The sequence below is a fragment of the Salvelinus alpinus genome, chromosome 1 (assembly GCF_045679555.1).
Source record: "Salvelinus alpinus chromosome 1, SLU_Salpinus.1, whole genome shotgun sequence".
NCBI lineage: Eukaryota > Metazoa > Chordata > Actinopteri > Salmoniformes > Salmonidae > Salvelinus > Salvelinus alpinus.
Genome location: NC_092086.1, coordinates 117,346,134 through 117,361,224, shown reverse-complemented (window position 1 = coordinate 117,361,224; position 15,091 = coordinate 117,346,134). Strand labels below are relative to the sequence as shown.

At 39.9% G+C, this 15,091-nt stretch overlaps 1 protein-coding gene across 2 annotated transcripts in view; it reads left to right on the top strand.

The window, feature by feature from the left end:
- Positions 1–15,091, top strand: part of palm2akap2 (PALM2 and AKAP2 fusion) — a 240,811-nt gene that overhangs the window by 22,192 nt on the left and 203,528 nt on the right. For both annotated transcript variants that reach the window (XM_071342762.1, XM_071342752.1), the window contains exon 2: positions 10,339–10,384. In XM_071342762.1, the coding sequence (XP_071198863.1) occupies positions 10,339–10,384 (46 nt within the window). The remainder of the gene's footprint in view (positions 1–10,338; positions 10,385–15,091) is intronic.

Below are 15,091 nucleotides of genomic sequence, written 5' to 3'. Positions count from 1 at the left end.
GTTAAACTAGAGTTAGGTTAGTTAAACTAGAGTTAGTTAAACTAGAGTTAGGTTAGTTAAACTATAGGTAGGTTAGTTAAACTAGAGTTAGGTTAGTTAAACTAGAGTTGGGTTAGTTAAACTACAGTTGGGTTAGTTAAACTACAGTTAAGTTAGTAAAATAGAGAGGTTAGTTAAACTAGAGTTAGGTTGGTTAAACTACAGTTAGGTTAGTTAAACTACAGTTAGGTTAGTTAAACGAGTGTTGGGTTAGTTAAAATAGAATTAGTTAAACTAGAGAGAGGTTAGTTAAAATAGAATTAGGTTAGTTAAACTATAGTTAATTAAACTAGAGAGAGGTTAGTTAAAATAGAATTAGGTTAGTTAAACTAGAGGTAGGTTAGTTAAACTAGAGTTAGTTAAACTACAGTTAGGTTAGTTAAAATAGAGTTAGGTTAGTTAAAATAGAGTTAGGTTGGTTAAACTAGAGTTAGGTTGGTTAAACTACAGTTAGGTTAGTTAAACTACAGTTAGGTTAGTTAAACGAGTGTTGGGTTAGTTAAAATAGAATTAGGTTAGTTAAACTAGAGTTAGGTTAGTTAAACTAGAGTTAGTTAAACTACAGTTAGGTTAGTTAAAATAGAGTTAGGTTAGTTAAAATAGAGTTAGGTTGGTTAAACTAGAGTTAGGTTAGTTAAAATAGAGTTAGGTTAGTTAAAATAGAGTTAGGTTAGTTAAAATAGAGTTAGGTTAGTTAAACTAGAGAGAGGTTAGTTAAAATAGAGTTAGGTTGGTTAAACTAGAGTTAGGTTAGTTAAACTAGAGTTAGGTTAGTTAAACTAGAGTTAGTTAAACTAGAGTTAGTTAAACTAGAGTTAGGTTGGTTAAACTAGAGTTAGGTGGGTTAAACTAGAGTTAGGTTAGTTAAACTAGAGTTAGTTAAACTAGAGTTAATTAAACTAGAGAGAGGTTAGTTAAAATATCATTAGGTTAGTTAAACTAGAGTTAGGTTAGTTAAACTAGAGTTAGTTAAACTACAGTTAGGTTAGTTAAAATAGAGTTAGGTTAGTTAAAATAGAGTTAGGTTGGTTAAACTAGAGTTAGGTTAGTTAAACTAGAGTTAGGTTAGTTAAACTAGAGGTAGGTTAGTTCAACTAGAGTTGGGTTAGTTAACCTACAGGCAGGTTAGTTAAACTAGAGTTAGGTTAGTTAAACTAGAGAGAGGTTAGTTAAACTAGAGTTAGGTAAGTTAAACTAGATTTAGTTAAACTAGAGAGAGGTTAGTTAAATTAGAGTTAGGTTAGTTATAGGTAGGTTAGTTAAAATAGAGTTAGGTTAGTTAAACTAGAGTTGGGTTAGTTAAACTAGAGTTAGGTTAGTTAAACATGAGTTTGGTTAGTTAAACTAGAGTTGGGTTGGTTAAACTAGAGTTAGGTTAGTTAAACTAGAGTTAGGTTAGTTAAACTAGAGGTAGGTTAGTTAAACTAGAGTTAGGTTGGTTAAACTAGAGTTAGGTCGGTTAAACTAGAGTTAGGTTAGTTAAACTAGAGGTAGGTTAGTTAAACTAGAGTTAGGTTGGTTAAACTAGAGATAGGTTAGTTAAACTAGAGTTAGGTTAGTTAAACTAGAGATAGGTTAGTTAAACTAGAGGTAGGTTAGTTAAACTAGAGTTAGGTTGGTTACACTAGAGTTAGGTTAGTTAAACAACAGTTAGGTTAGTTCAACTAGAGTTAGGTTAGTTAAACTAGAGTTAGGTTAGTTAAACTAGAGTTAAGTTAGTTCAACTAGAGTTAGTTAAACTAGAGTTAGTTAAACTAGACAGAGGTTAGTTAAACTAGAGTTAGGTTAGTTAAACTAGAGTTAGGTTAGTTAAACTAGAGTTAATTAAACTAGAGAGAGGTTAGTTAAAATAGAATTAGGTTAGTTAAACTAGAGTTAGGTTAGTTAAACTAGAGTTAGTTAAACTAGAGTTAGGTTAGTTAAACTATAGGTAGGTTAGTTAAACTAGAGTTAGGTTAGTTAAACTAGAGTTGGGTTAGTTAAACTACAGTTGGGTTAGTTAAACTACAGTTAAGTTAGTAAAATAGAGAGGTTAGTTAAACTAGAGTTAGGTTGGTTAAACTACAGTTAGGTTAGTTAAACTACAGTTAGGTTAGTTAAACGAGTGTTGGGTTAGTTAAAATAGAATTAGTTAAACTAGAGAGAGGTTAGTTAAAATAGAATTAGGTTAGTTAAACTATAGTTAATTAAACTAGAGAGAGGTTAGTTAAAATAGAATTAGGTTAGTTAAACTAGAGGTAGGTTAGTTAAACTAGAGTTAGTTAAACTACAGTTAGGTTAGTTAAAATAGAGTTAGGTTAGTTAAAATAGAGTTAGGTTGGTTAAACTAGAGTTAGGTTGGTTAAACTACAGTTAGGTTAGTTAAACTACAGTTAGGTTAGTTAAACGAGTGTTGGGTTAGTTAAAATAGAATTAGGTTAGTTAAACTAGAGTTAGGTTAGTTAAACTAGAGTTAGTTAAACTACAGTTAGGTTAGTTAAAATAGAGTTAGGTTAGTTAAAATAGAGTTAGGTTGGTTAAACTAGAGTTAGGTTAGTTAAAATAGAGTTAGGTTAGTTAAAATAGAGTTAGGTTAGTTAAAATAGAGTTAGGTTAGTTAAACTAGAGAGAGGTTAGTTAAAATAGAGTTAGGTTGGTTAAACTAGAGTTAGGTTAGTTAAACTAGAGTTAGGTTAGTTAAACTAGAGTTAGTTAAACTAGAGTTAGTTAAACTAGAGTTAGGTTGGTTAAACTAGAGTTAGGTGGGTTAAACTAGAGTTAGGTTAGTTAAACTAGAGTTAGTTAAACTAGAGTTAATTAAACTAGAGAGAGGTTAGTTAAAATATCATTAGGTTAGTTAAACTAGAGTTAGGTTAGTTAAACTAGAGTTAGTTAAACTACAGTTAGGTTAGTTAAAATAGAGTTAGGTTAGTTAAAATAGAGTTAGGTTGGTTAAACTAGAGTTAGGTTAGTTAAACTAGAGTTAGGTTAGTTAAACTAGAGTTAGGTTAGTTAAACTAGAGTTAGGTTAGTTAAACTACAGTTAGGTCAGTTAAACTAGAGCCCTCTGTGTAAATTATTAATTTAAACAGCAGCAATCACAGATTGCCCCTTTAACTCCATATATGGTAGCATAGCGGTCGGCGGTTGAGGAGGATGTGAGGAATTTCTACTGGCTGACAAAACAACCCTTACCCCTTAAAACAAGTACTTCCCAGGATTAATAACGCCCTCCTCTCTCTCTGTTTAGCAGCTCTCTGTGTGTGTGTGTGTGTGTGTGTGTGTGTGTGTGTGTGTGTGTGTGTGTGTGTGTGTGTGTGTGTGTGTGTGTGTGTGTGTGTGTGTGTGTGTGTGTGTGTGTGTGTGTGTGTGTGTGTGTGTGTGTGTGTGTGTGTGTGTGTGTGTGTGTGTGTGTGTGTGTGTGTGTGTGTGTGTGTGTGTGTGTGTGTGTGTGTATATGTTTACAAGTTTGTTTGTGTGTGTGTGTGTGTGTGTGTGTGTGTGTGTGTGTGTGTGTGTGTGTGTGTGTGTGTGTGTGTGTGTGTGTGTGTGTGTGTGTGTGTGTGTGTGCATATGTTTACAAGTTTGTTTGTGTGTGTGTGTGTGTGTGTGTGTGTGTGTGTGTGTGTGTGTGTGTGTGTGTGTGTGTGTGTGTGTGTGTGTGTGTGTGTGTGTGCATATGTTTACAAGTTTGTTTGTGTGTGTGACTGTGTGTGTGTGTGTGTGTGTGTGTGTGTGTGTGTGTGTGTGTGTGTGTGTGTGTGTGTGTGTGTGTGTGTGTGTGTGTGTGTGTGTGTGTGTGTGTGTGTGTGTGTGTGTGTGTGTGTGTGTGTGTTCGGTCTCTGGTTCCCAGCTAGTTAGCTGTGTGTGTTTGGTCTCTGATTACCAGCTAGTTAGCTGTGTGTGTTCGGTCTCTGGTTCCCAGCTAGTTAGCTGTGTGTTCGGTCTCTGGTTCCCAGCTAGTTAGCTGTGTGTTCGGTCTCTGGTTCCCAGCTAGTTAGCTGTGTGTGCTCGGTCTCTGATTACCAGCTAGTTAGCTGTGTGTGTTTGGTCTCTGGTTACCAGCTAGTTAGCTGTGTGTGTTCGGTCTCTGGTTCCCAGCTAGTTAGCTGTGTGTGTTCGGTCTCTGGTTCCCAGCTAGTTAGCTGTGTGTGTTTGGTCTCTGGTTCCCAGCTAGTTAGCTGTGTGTGTTTGGTCTCTGGTTCCCAGCTAGTTAGCTGTGTGTGTTTGGTCTCTGGTTACCAGCTAGTTAGCTGTGTGTGTTTGGTCTCTGGTTCCCAGCTAGTTAGCTGTGTGTGTTTGGTCTCTGGTTCCCAGCTAGTTAGCTGTGTGTGTTTGGTCTCTGGTTACCAGCTAGTTAGCTGTGTGTGTTTGGTCTCTGGTTCCCAGCTAGTTAGCTGTGTGTGTTCGGTCTCTGGTTCCCAGCTAGTTAGCTGTGTGTGTTTGGTCTCTGGTTACCAGCTAGTTAGCTGTGTGTGTTTGGTCTCTGGTTCCCAGCTAGTTAGCTGTGTGTGTTCGGTCTCTGGTTCCCAGCTAGTTAGCTGTGTGTGTTCGGTCTCTGATTCCCCAGCAGCACATCTGGAAGACATTACCGTGCGGTGCTAGCTCAGTGATGAGGTCATGAGCAAAGAGACAGAGTAACAATGTAGCTTTTGTAACTGTGATGGCCACTAACTGGTGACATAGAGGCTAGTAGCCAGCAGTGTATGGAAGGTTCTCTTGAGGGGTACATCCCATCCAACTGACTTTACATTTTAGCAATATCTTTATTTAAAAAAAATTGTTTCTTATGTGTTCTATTTGTTTTTGGCAGGTTATGTTGTCTCCCGTGTTTATAGCTCTGACACACTAACACACATATACACTGAGTGTACAAAACATTAGGAACACCTTCCTAATTTTGAGTTGCACCCCCCCTTTTAGCCGTTAGAACAGCCTCAATTCGCCGGGGCACGGACTCTACAAGGCGTCTACAGTTTTATAGCTAATCTCATGCTGTTTTACACCATTTTTTTTCATGAGGCTGAGAGAAACAAAAATGGGTGTTTAAAAGCTCAGGGATTCTTGGAAGACGGGACAATCTGAAATATTTCTCTTAACAACATTTATAAATATACATGTTGATTGACCAAAGTGTCAGCTACTGTACAGTCCTTGTTGGTATTGAATATAAAGTTGCTGCCCCGTACGCCTTGGGGGAAAACAACCCATATATTTGAATGAAAATGGATATTTTATTTTTATCTATCAGGCAGATAGATTTGACAGTTTATGGTTGTGACGCTGCTGCTGCTACTCTCTGTTTGTCATATATACATAGTCACTTTAACTTTACATTCATGTACATACTACCTCAATTGGGCCGACCAACCAGTGCTCCCACACATTGGCTAATCGGGCTATCTGCATTGTGTCCCACCCACCACCTGCCAACCCCTCTTTTACGCTACTGCTACTCTCTGTTCATCATATATGCATAGTCACTTTAACCATATCTACATGTACATACTACCTCAATCAGCCTGACTAACCGGTGTCTGTATGTAGCCTCGCTACTTTTATAGCCTCGCTACTGTATATAGCCTCGCTACTGTATATAGCCTGTCTTTTTACTGTTGTTTTATTTCTTTGCCTACCTATTGTTCACCTAATACCTTTTTTGCACTGTTGGTTAGAGCTTGTAAGTGAGCATTTCACTGTAAGGTCTACACCTGTTGTATTCGGCGCACATGACAAATCAACTTTGATTTGATTTGATTTGACCATGGTGATTCCAATACTGTTTGTTTGTTTAAATCAAAAGTAGAGAACTTTCTTAGACCATGTCTGGTCCTGTTGCACTAGATGTAATGGGGACCTGAATAAGGGGTCCTTATGGTATAGGTGGCCCTGCTCATTCCTGATTCATTTAGGATTTTAGACCAATCCGACGGATAAAACCAAATCTCAGGACACATCTTTTAGGAATCAAAGTTTTGAGAGAAATAGTTTTTAAAGTCACAGAGGGATATTGTAAGACACTACACACTAAACTTTTTTTTAGGTAATATACATTTTTGCCAGTCTTTAGAATTTATAAATTGGGATCTTTGCTACAGACAAGGGCATTTCCTGGTATAGAGCTGACATGAAAATTAATAATATTGAAATGATTTTGTATTTATTACAAAAACATATTTTCCCTTATAAAATTCCCATCAATGTTAATTTAGTTTTATGCTCAAATAACGCAAATCAATAAATCTAAACTATAAAAGTCAAGTTTCTAAAAACACCATTTTAAGATTCATAATGTTTTGGGTTTTGCGAGTGCTTGATCCCCATAGCAACAATGCCATGTTATTCACTCTCTACTATTCAATCTCCCATATCGAGTTTCTATTGTCTTCCTCCAAGTCCTCCAAATACGACTCCACCACGTACACAACGCTTACGACTGCATACAGGCTCCCCAGCCAGGGAGGTTTGTTCTAAGGACATGCAATGCATTTTTATGTATTCCCATGAGCATTACTCCCGAGTGCTGCTGCAGACTGACTGCTGTGTGGCTGCCCTGCCTCATGCAGCCTCTTCACCATATATGGAGTGTTTTGCATCCCTCCACTCATGAGCTTGAACAGGACGGATGTGATGAAAGAGGGATAGAGAGGGGGGGGAAGGGGTAATGGAAGGGTGAAGAGGGGGGTCAGTGGGAACTCTAATAACCCCCCCCCCTAGTCCCCACTGACCCCCACTCCCTCTGCCGCTGGTTCTTGGATGTCTTGTCAAATCGGGAGCTGGGGATGTGTAGCTAACTCCAGTCTGATAGTCAGTGAGTCAGGGTGTGTGTAGGTCTGGGGACTGGGCATATGTAACTGTAGGCTTCAGTCACAGTCTGACAGTCAGTGAGTCAGGGTGTGTATAGGTCTGGGGACTGGGCATATGTAGCTGTAGGCTTCAGTCACAGTCTGACAGTCAGTGTGCTGGTGTAAAGGGCTGGGCATATAAGCTCCTATCTCACACTGAGGCTGAGACTCTGTAAGTCAGTGTGTGTAAAGATCTGTGAGTCATTGTGTGTGCATATGCAGTGTCTTCAGAAAGTATTCAGACCCCTTGACTTTTGTTACATTACAGCCTTATTCTAAAATGGATTAAAAAAATTAAAAATGTAATCCTCGGCAAGCTACACACAATGCCGCATAATGCCAAAGTGAAACAGGTTTTTAGAAATGTTGCAACTGTATTAAATATTTAAAACATAAATATTTAATTTATTTAAGTATTAAGACCCTTTGCTATGAGACTGGAAATTGAGCTCAGGTGCATCCTGTTTCCATGGATCATTCTTGAGATGTTTCTACAACTTGATTGGAGTCCACCTGTCCACCATCTCTGCAGCACTCCACCAATCAGGCCTTTATGGTAGAGTGGCCAAATGGAAGCCGCTCCTCAGTAAAAGGCACATGACAGCCCGCTTGGAGTTTACCAAAAGGCACCTAAAGACTCTCAGACCATGAGAAACAAGATTCTCTGGTCTGATGAAACCAAGATTCAACTCTTTGACCTGAATGCCAAGCGTCACATCCGGAGGGAATCTGGCAACATTCCTTCGGTGAAGCATGGTGGCGGCAGCATCATGCTGTGGGGATGTTTCTCAGTGGCAGGGACTGCGAGACTAGTCAGGATCGAGGCAAAGATGAACGGAGCAAAGTACAGAGAGATCCTTGATGAAAACCTGCTCCAGAGCACTCAGGACCTTAGACTGGGGCAAAGGTTCACCTTCCAACAGAACAACAACCCTAAGAACACAGCCAAGACAACACAGAGCCAGAGATTATAGAAGCTCCTCTCCTCTCCTCTCCTCTCCTCTCCTCTCCTCTCCTCTCCTCTCCTCTCCTCTCCTCTCTTCCAGAGCCAGATACTGGGGGTGGAGGTAGAGGTGGGGGTGTGGCTGGAGGAAGAGGTGGGGGTTTAGCTGGAGGAAGAGGTGGAGGAAGAGCTGGAGGAAGAGTTGGAGGTGGAGGTGGAGGTAGAGTTGGAGGTGGAGGTGGAGGTGGAGGTGGAGGTGGAGGTGGAGGTAGAGTTGGAGGTGGAGGTGGAGGTGGAGGTGGAGGTAGAGTTGGAGGTGGAGGTGGAGGTAGAGGTAGAGGTGGAGGTGGAGGTAGAGTTGGAGGTAGAGGTGGAGGTAGAGGTGGAGGTGGAGGTAGAGTTGGAGTTGGAGGAAGAGGTGGAGTTGGAGGTGGAGGAAGAGGTGGAGTTGGAGGTGGAGGTAGAGTTGGAGGTAGAGGTAGAGGTGGAGGAGGAGGTGGAGTTGGAGGTAGAGGTAGAGGTGGAGGTGGAGGTGGTGGAGGTGGAGGTAGAGTTGGAGGTAGAGGTAGAGGTAGAGGAGGAGGTGGAGTTGGAGGTAGAGGTGGAGGTGGAGGTAGAGGTGGGGGTGGAGGAAGAGGTGGGGGTGGGTGATCCTGAGCAGAGAGGGCCAGGTGATCCTGAGCAGAGAGGGCCAGGTGATCCTGAGCAGAGAGGGCCAGGTGATCCTGAGCAGAGAGGGCCGGGTGATCCTGAGCAGAGAGGGCCGGGTGATCCTGAGCAGAGAGGGCCGGGTGATCCTGAGCAGAGAGGGCCGGGTGATCCTGAGCAGAGAGGGCCGGGTGATCCTGAGCAGAGGTGCCTTTTGGTATTTACAATGAAATAGGCTCTGATAGTAATGTTTTGGATATGTCACATTTGTGTGATATCAGTTTGTCACTAAGTTAGATTCATTTGATGTGTGTGTGTGTGTGTGTGTGTGTGTGTGTGTGTGTGTGTGTGTGTGTGTGTGTGTGTGTGTGTGTGTGTGTGTGTGTGTGTGTGTGTGTGTGTGTGTGTGTGTGTGTGTGTGTGTGTGTGTGTGTGTGTGTCAATTTGTATGCAAGGTTTAATTTTAAGCAGGCAAGACATGATTCTGTTGTTTCATTTTGCAAGATGTTTGGCTAACTGTTTTGTGCTTAAAGTTTTGAGTAGCTGAGATGTAGTTTCAGCAACCGTGTGTTAACACCAAGGGTTATCATTCTGTTAACAACAAGGGTTATCATTCTGTTAACAACAAGGGTTATCATTCTGTTAACAACAAGGGTTATCATTCTGTTAACAACAAGGGTTATCATTCTGGTAACAACAAGGGTTATCATTCTGTTAACAACAAGGGTTATCATTCTGTTAACAACAAGGGTTATCATTCTGTTAACAACAATGGTTATCATTCTGTTAACAACAAGGGTTATCATTCTGTTAACAACAAGGGTTTTTATTCTGTTAACAACAAGGGTTATCATTCTGTTAACAACAAGGGTTATCATTCTGTTAACAACAAGGGTTATCATTCTGTTAACAACAAGGGTTATCATTCTGTTAACAACACGGGTTATCACTCTGTTAACAACAAGGGTTATCATTCTGTTAACAACAAGGGTTATCATTCTGTTAACAACAAGGGTTATCATTCTGTTAACAACAAGGGTTATCATTCTGTTAACAACACGGGTTATCACTCTGTTAACAACAAGGGTTATCATTCTGTTAACAACAAGGGTTATCATTCTGTTAACAACAAGGGTTATCATTCTGTTAACAACACGGGTTATCACTCTGTTAACAACAAGGGTTATCATTCTGTTAACAACAAGGGTTATCATTCTGTTAACAACAAGGGTTATCATTCTGTTAACAACAAGGGTTATCATTCTGTTAACAACAAGGGTTATCATTCTGTTTTAATTCATTATTCTTTCTCCTTCCAGCAGCCTAGCTGAACATTCATACGTCGGGCTGAAAAATGTCTGTCTCTTCAGCGATCCCTCGACTCAGCTGCTTCTGCTGCCAGCTGCTGCACATACATGGCCAGTCACAGAGAGGGAGGGAGGGAGGGAGTGGGAGGAGAGAGAGAGAGAGAGAGAGAGAGATAGAGAGTGGGAGGAGAGAGAGAGAGAGAGAGAGATAGAGAGTGGGAGGAGAGAGAGGGAGAGAGAGAGAGAGAGAGAGAGAGAGAGAGAGAGAGAGAGAGAGAGAGAGAGAGAGAGAGAGAGAGAGAGAGAGAGAGAGAGAGAGAGAGAATGTGAGCAGCAAGCAGCAAGCTTAGTTCAGGCACATGGCCAGTGAATGAGAAAGCTATTTTTTCTCTCTTCAGCACGCAAATACACACTCTCTCACTCTGACTGGATTATTGCAACTACAGGACACATACAGGACCTCTGTACCCCTGTCTGCCTTGACGCCAGATACCCCAGGACCCAGACCCTAACCCAGGCAGGCAGCCCTCCTCTCTCCCCTTGCTAGGCTGTCACTGACCTCTCTCTCCTGTTACAGGATGGCTGAGGCCGAACTTCACAAGGAAAGGCTCCAAGCCCTCGCGGTAAGACCCTAAAACTTATTCCTCTACTTCTTTGTCTCTCTCTCTCTATCGCTCTCTCTCTACCTCTCTCTCTCTCTCTCTCTCTCTCTCTCTCTCTCTCTCTCTCTCTCTCTCTCTCTCTCTCTCTCTCTCTCTCTATCTCTCTCTCTCTCTACTTCTCTCTCTCTCTCTACCTCTCTCTCTCTCTCTCCTCCCTGTCTCCATAGTCTATCCAAAATAGTCAATGCTAGCGTGATTCTATTGTTCATTTTCAACTGATTTCCCTTTGAGTTGTTGAGGGAGGAAAACTTTTGTCGGGAAAGTTGGTGGAAATGGAAAATGTCTACAACTAAAAAAAGAAAGTGTGTTTTTTTTTGTGTGGATTAAGGTGTGACTGTTGTTTTTAATTAAATAAGACTCTTCCCTAAGTACTACAATTCAGTTTTGTTTGTTGAGCGGTTGGTTCGCAGTTTAACGCAAAAAAATTGTGCAGTAAAGCTCCCAATGAAGGTAAAATGCCAGTAGCTCTCTGCTCTGAGTTGGAGAGGAGAGCAACAGTTGTACCAGATACGCTGAGAGTTACTAAATTTGGCGCCAGTGAGTGCTCCAGCACAAACACACACACACACACACACACACACACACACACACACACACACACACACACACACACACACACACACACACACACACACACACACACGGAAACACACACACACACACACACAGAAACACACACACACACACACACAGAAACACACACACACACACAGAAACACACACAGAAACACACACGGAAACACACACACATGTAAGAAGCAAGAAGCAACAGATGGAAAAACTATCATGGCCATGTTGTTACTCAATACAGTAACATATCGGGATATGGCCATGTTGTTACTCAATACAGTAACATATCAGGACATGGCCATGTTGTTACTCAATACAGTTACATATCAGGATATGGCCATGTTGTTACTCAATACAGTTACATATCAGGACATGGCCATGTTGTTACTCAATACAGTTACATATCAGGACATGGCCATGTTGTTACTCAATACAGTAACATATCAGGATATGGCCATGTTGTTACTCAATACAGTAACATATCAGGACATGGCCATGTTGTTACTCAATACAGTTACATATCAGGATATGGCCATGTTGTTACTCAATACAGTTACATATCAGGACATGGCCATGTTGTTACTCAATACAGTAACATATCAGGATATGGCCATGTTGTTACTCAATACAGTTACATATCAGGACATGGCCATGTTGTTACTCAATACAGTAACATATCAGGATATGGCCATGTTGTTACTCAATACAGTAACATATCAGGACATGGCCATGTTGTTACTCAATACAGTTACATATCAGGATATGGCCATGTTGTTACTCAATACAGTAACATATCAGGATATGACCATGGTGTTACTCAATACAGTAACATATCAGGATATGGCCATGTTGTTACTCAATACAGTAACATATCGGGATATGGCCATTTTGTTACTCAATACAGTTACATATCAGGATATGGCCATGGTGTTACTCAATACAGTAACATATCAGGATATGGCCATGTTGTTACTCAATACAGTAACATATCAGGATATGGCCATGGTGTTACTCAATACAGTAACATATCGGGATATGACCATGCTGTTACTCAATACAGTAACATATCGGGATATGGCCATGTTGTTACTCAATACAGTAACATATCGGGACATGGCCATGTTGTTACTCAATACAGTAACATATCAGGATATGGCCATGTTGTTACTCAATACAGTAACATATCAGGACATGGCCATGTTGTTTCTCAATACAGTAACATATCAGGATATGGCCATGGTGGTACTCAATACAGTTAGATATCAGGATATGGCACTGGTGTTACTCAATACAGTAACATATCGGGATATGGCCATGTTGTTACTCAATACAGTAACATATCGGGATATGACCATGTTGTTACTCAATACAGTAACATATCAGGATATGACCATGTTGTTACTAGTGATGGGGGGAATCAATATCGGGATCTCAGTATGGTGATAATATGGTATGGTGAGGTCTCTCAGTATGGTGATAATATGGTATGGTGAAAATATGGTATGGTGATAATATGGTATGGTGATAATATGGTATGGTGAGGTCTCTCAGTATGGTGGTAATATGGTATGGTGAGGTCTCTCAGTATGGTGATAATATGGTATGGTGAGGTCTCTCAGTATGGTGATAATATGGTATGGTGAAAATATGGTATGGTGATAATATGGTATGGTGATAATATGGTATGGTGAGGTCTCTCAGTATGGTGGTAATATGGTATGGTAATAATGTGGTATGGTGGTAATATGGTATGGTGATAATATGGTATGGTGAGGTCTCTCAGTATGGTGGTAATATGGTATGGTGATAATATGGTATGGTGATAATATGGTATGGGGATAATATGGTATGGTGATAATATGGTATGGTGAGGTCTCTCAGTATGGTGATAATATGGTATGGTAATAATGTGGTATGGTGGTAATATGGTATGGTGATAATATGGTATGGTGAGGTCTCTCAGTATGGTGATACTATGGTATGGTGAGGTCTCTCAGTATGGTGATAATATGGTATGGTGAGGTCTCTCAGTATGGTGATAATATGGTATGGTGATAATATGGTATGGTGATAATATGGTATGGTGATAATATGGTATGGTGATAATATGGTATGGTGAGGTCTCTCAGTATGGTGATAATATGGTATGGTGATAATATGGTATGGTGAGGTCTCTCAGTATGGTGATAATATGGTATGGTAATAATCTGGTATGGTGGTAATATGGTATGGTGATAATATGGTATGGTGAGGTCTCTCAGTATGGTGATACTATGGTATGGTGAGGTCTCTCAGTATGGTGATAATATGGTATGGTGAGGTCTCTCAGTATGGTGATAATATGGTATGGTGATAATATGGTATGGTGATAATATGTTATGGTGATAATATGGTATGGTGAGGTCTCTCAGTATGGTGATAATATGGTATGGTAATAATGTGGTATGGTGGTAATATGGTATGGTGATAATATGGTATGGTGAGGTCTCTCAGTATGGTGATACTATGGTATGGTGAGGTCTCTCAGTATGGTGATAATATGGTATGGTGAGGTCTCTCAGTATGGTGATAATATGGTATGGTGATAATATGGTATGGTGATAATATGGTATGGTGATAATATGGTATGGTGATAATATGGTATGGTGATAATATGGTATGGTGAGGTCTCTCAGTATGGTGATAATATGGTATGGTGATAATATGGTATGGTGATATTATGGTATGGTGATAATATGGTATGGTGATAATATGGTATGGTGATAATATGGTATGGTGATAATATGGTATGGTGATAATATGGTATGGTGATAATATGGTATGGTGAGGTCTCTCAGTATGGTGATACTATGGTATGGTGAGGTCTCTCAGTATGGTGATAATATGGTATGGTGAGGTCTCTCAGTATGGTGATAATATGGTATGGTGATAATATGGTATGGTGATAATATGGTATGGTGATAATATGGTATGGTGATAATATGGTATGGTGATAATATGGTATGGTGAGGTCTCTCAGTATGGTGATAATATGGTATGGTGATAATATGGTATGGTGATATTATGGTATGGTGATAATATGGTATGGTGATAATATGGTATGGTGATAATATGGTATGGTGATAATATGGTATGGTGATAATATGGTATGGTGATAATATGGTATGGTGAGGTCCCTCAGTATGGTGATAATATGGTATGGTGATAATATGGTATGGTGAGGTCTCTCAGTATGGTGATAATATGGTATGGTGATAATATGGTATGGTGATAATATGGTATGGTGAGGTCTCTCAGTATGGTGGTAATATGGTATGGTGATAATATGGTATGGTGATAATATGGTATGGTGATAATATGGTATGGTGAGGTCTCTCAGTATGGTGATAACATTGTATGGTGATAATATAGTATAGTGATAATATGGTATGGTGATAATATGGTATGGTGATAATATGGTATGGTGAGGTCTCTCAGTATGGTGATAACATTGTATGGTGATAATATAGTATAGTGATAATATGGTATGGTGATAATATGGTATGGTGATAATATGGTATGGTGAGGTCTCTCAGTATGGTGATAACATTGTATGGTGATAATATAGTATAGTGATAATATGGTATGGTGATAATATGGTATGGTGATAATATGGTATGGTGATAATATGGTATGGTGAGGTCTCTCAGTATGGTGATAATATGGTATGTTGATAATATGGCATGGTGATAATATGGTATGGTGATAATATGGTATGGTGAGGTCTCTCAGTATGGTGATAATATGGTATGGTGGTAATATGGTATGGTGATAATATGGTATGGTGAGGTCTCTCAGTATGGTGATAATATGGTATGTTGATAATATGGCATGGTGATAATATGGTATGGTGATAATATGGTATGGTGAGGTCTCTCAGTATGGTGATAATATGGTATGGTAATAATGTGGTATGGTGATAATATGGTATGGTGATAATATGGTATGGTGATAATATGGTATGGTGAGGTCTCTCAGTATGGTGATAACATTGTATGGTGATAATATAGTATAGTGATAATATGGTATGGTGATAATATGGTATGGTGATAATATGGT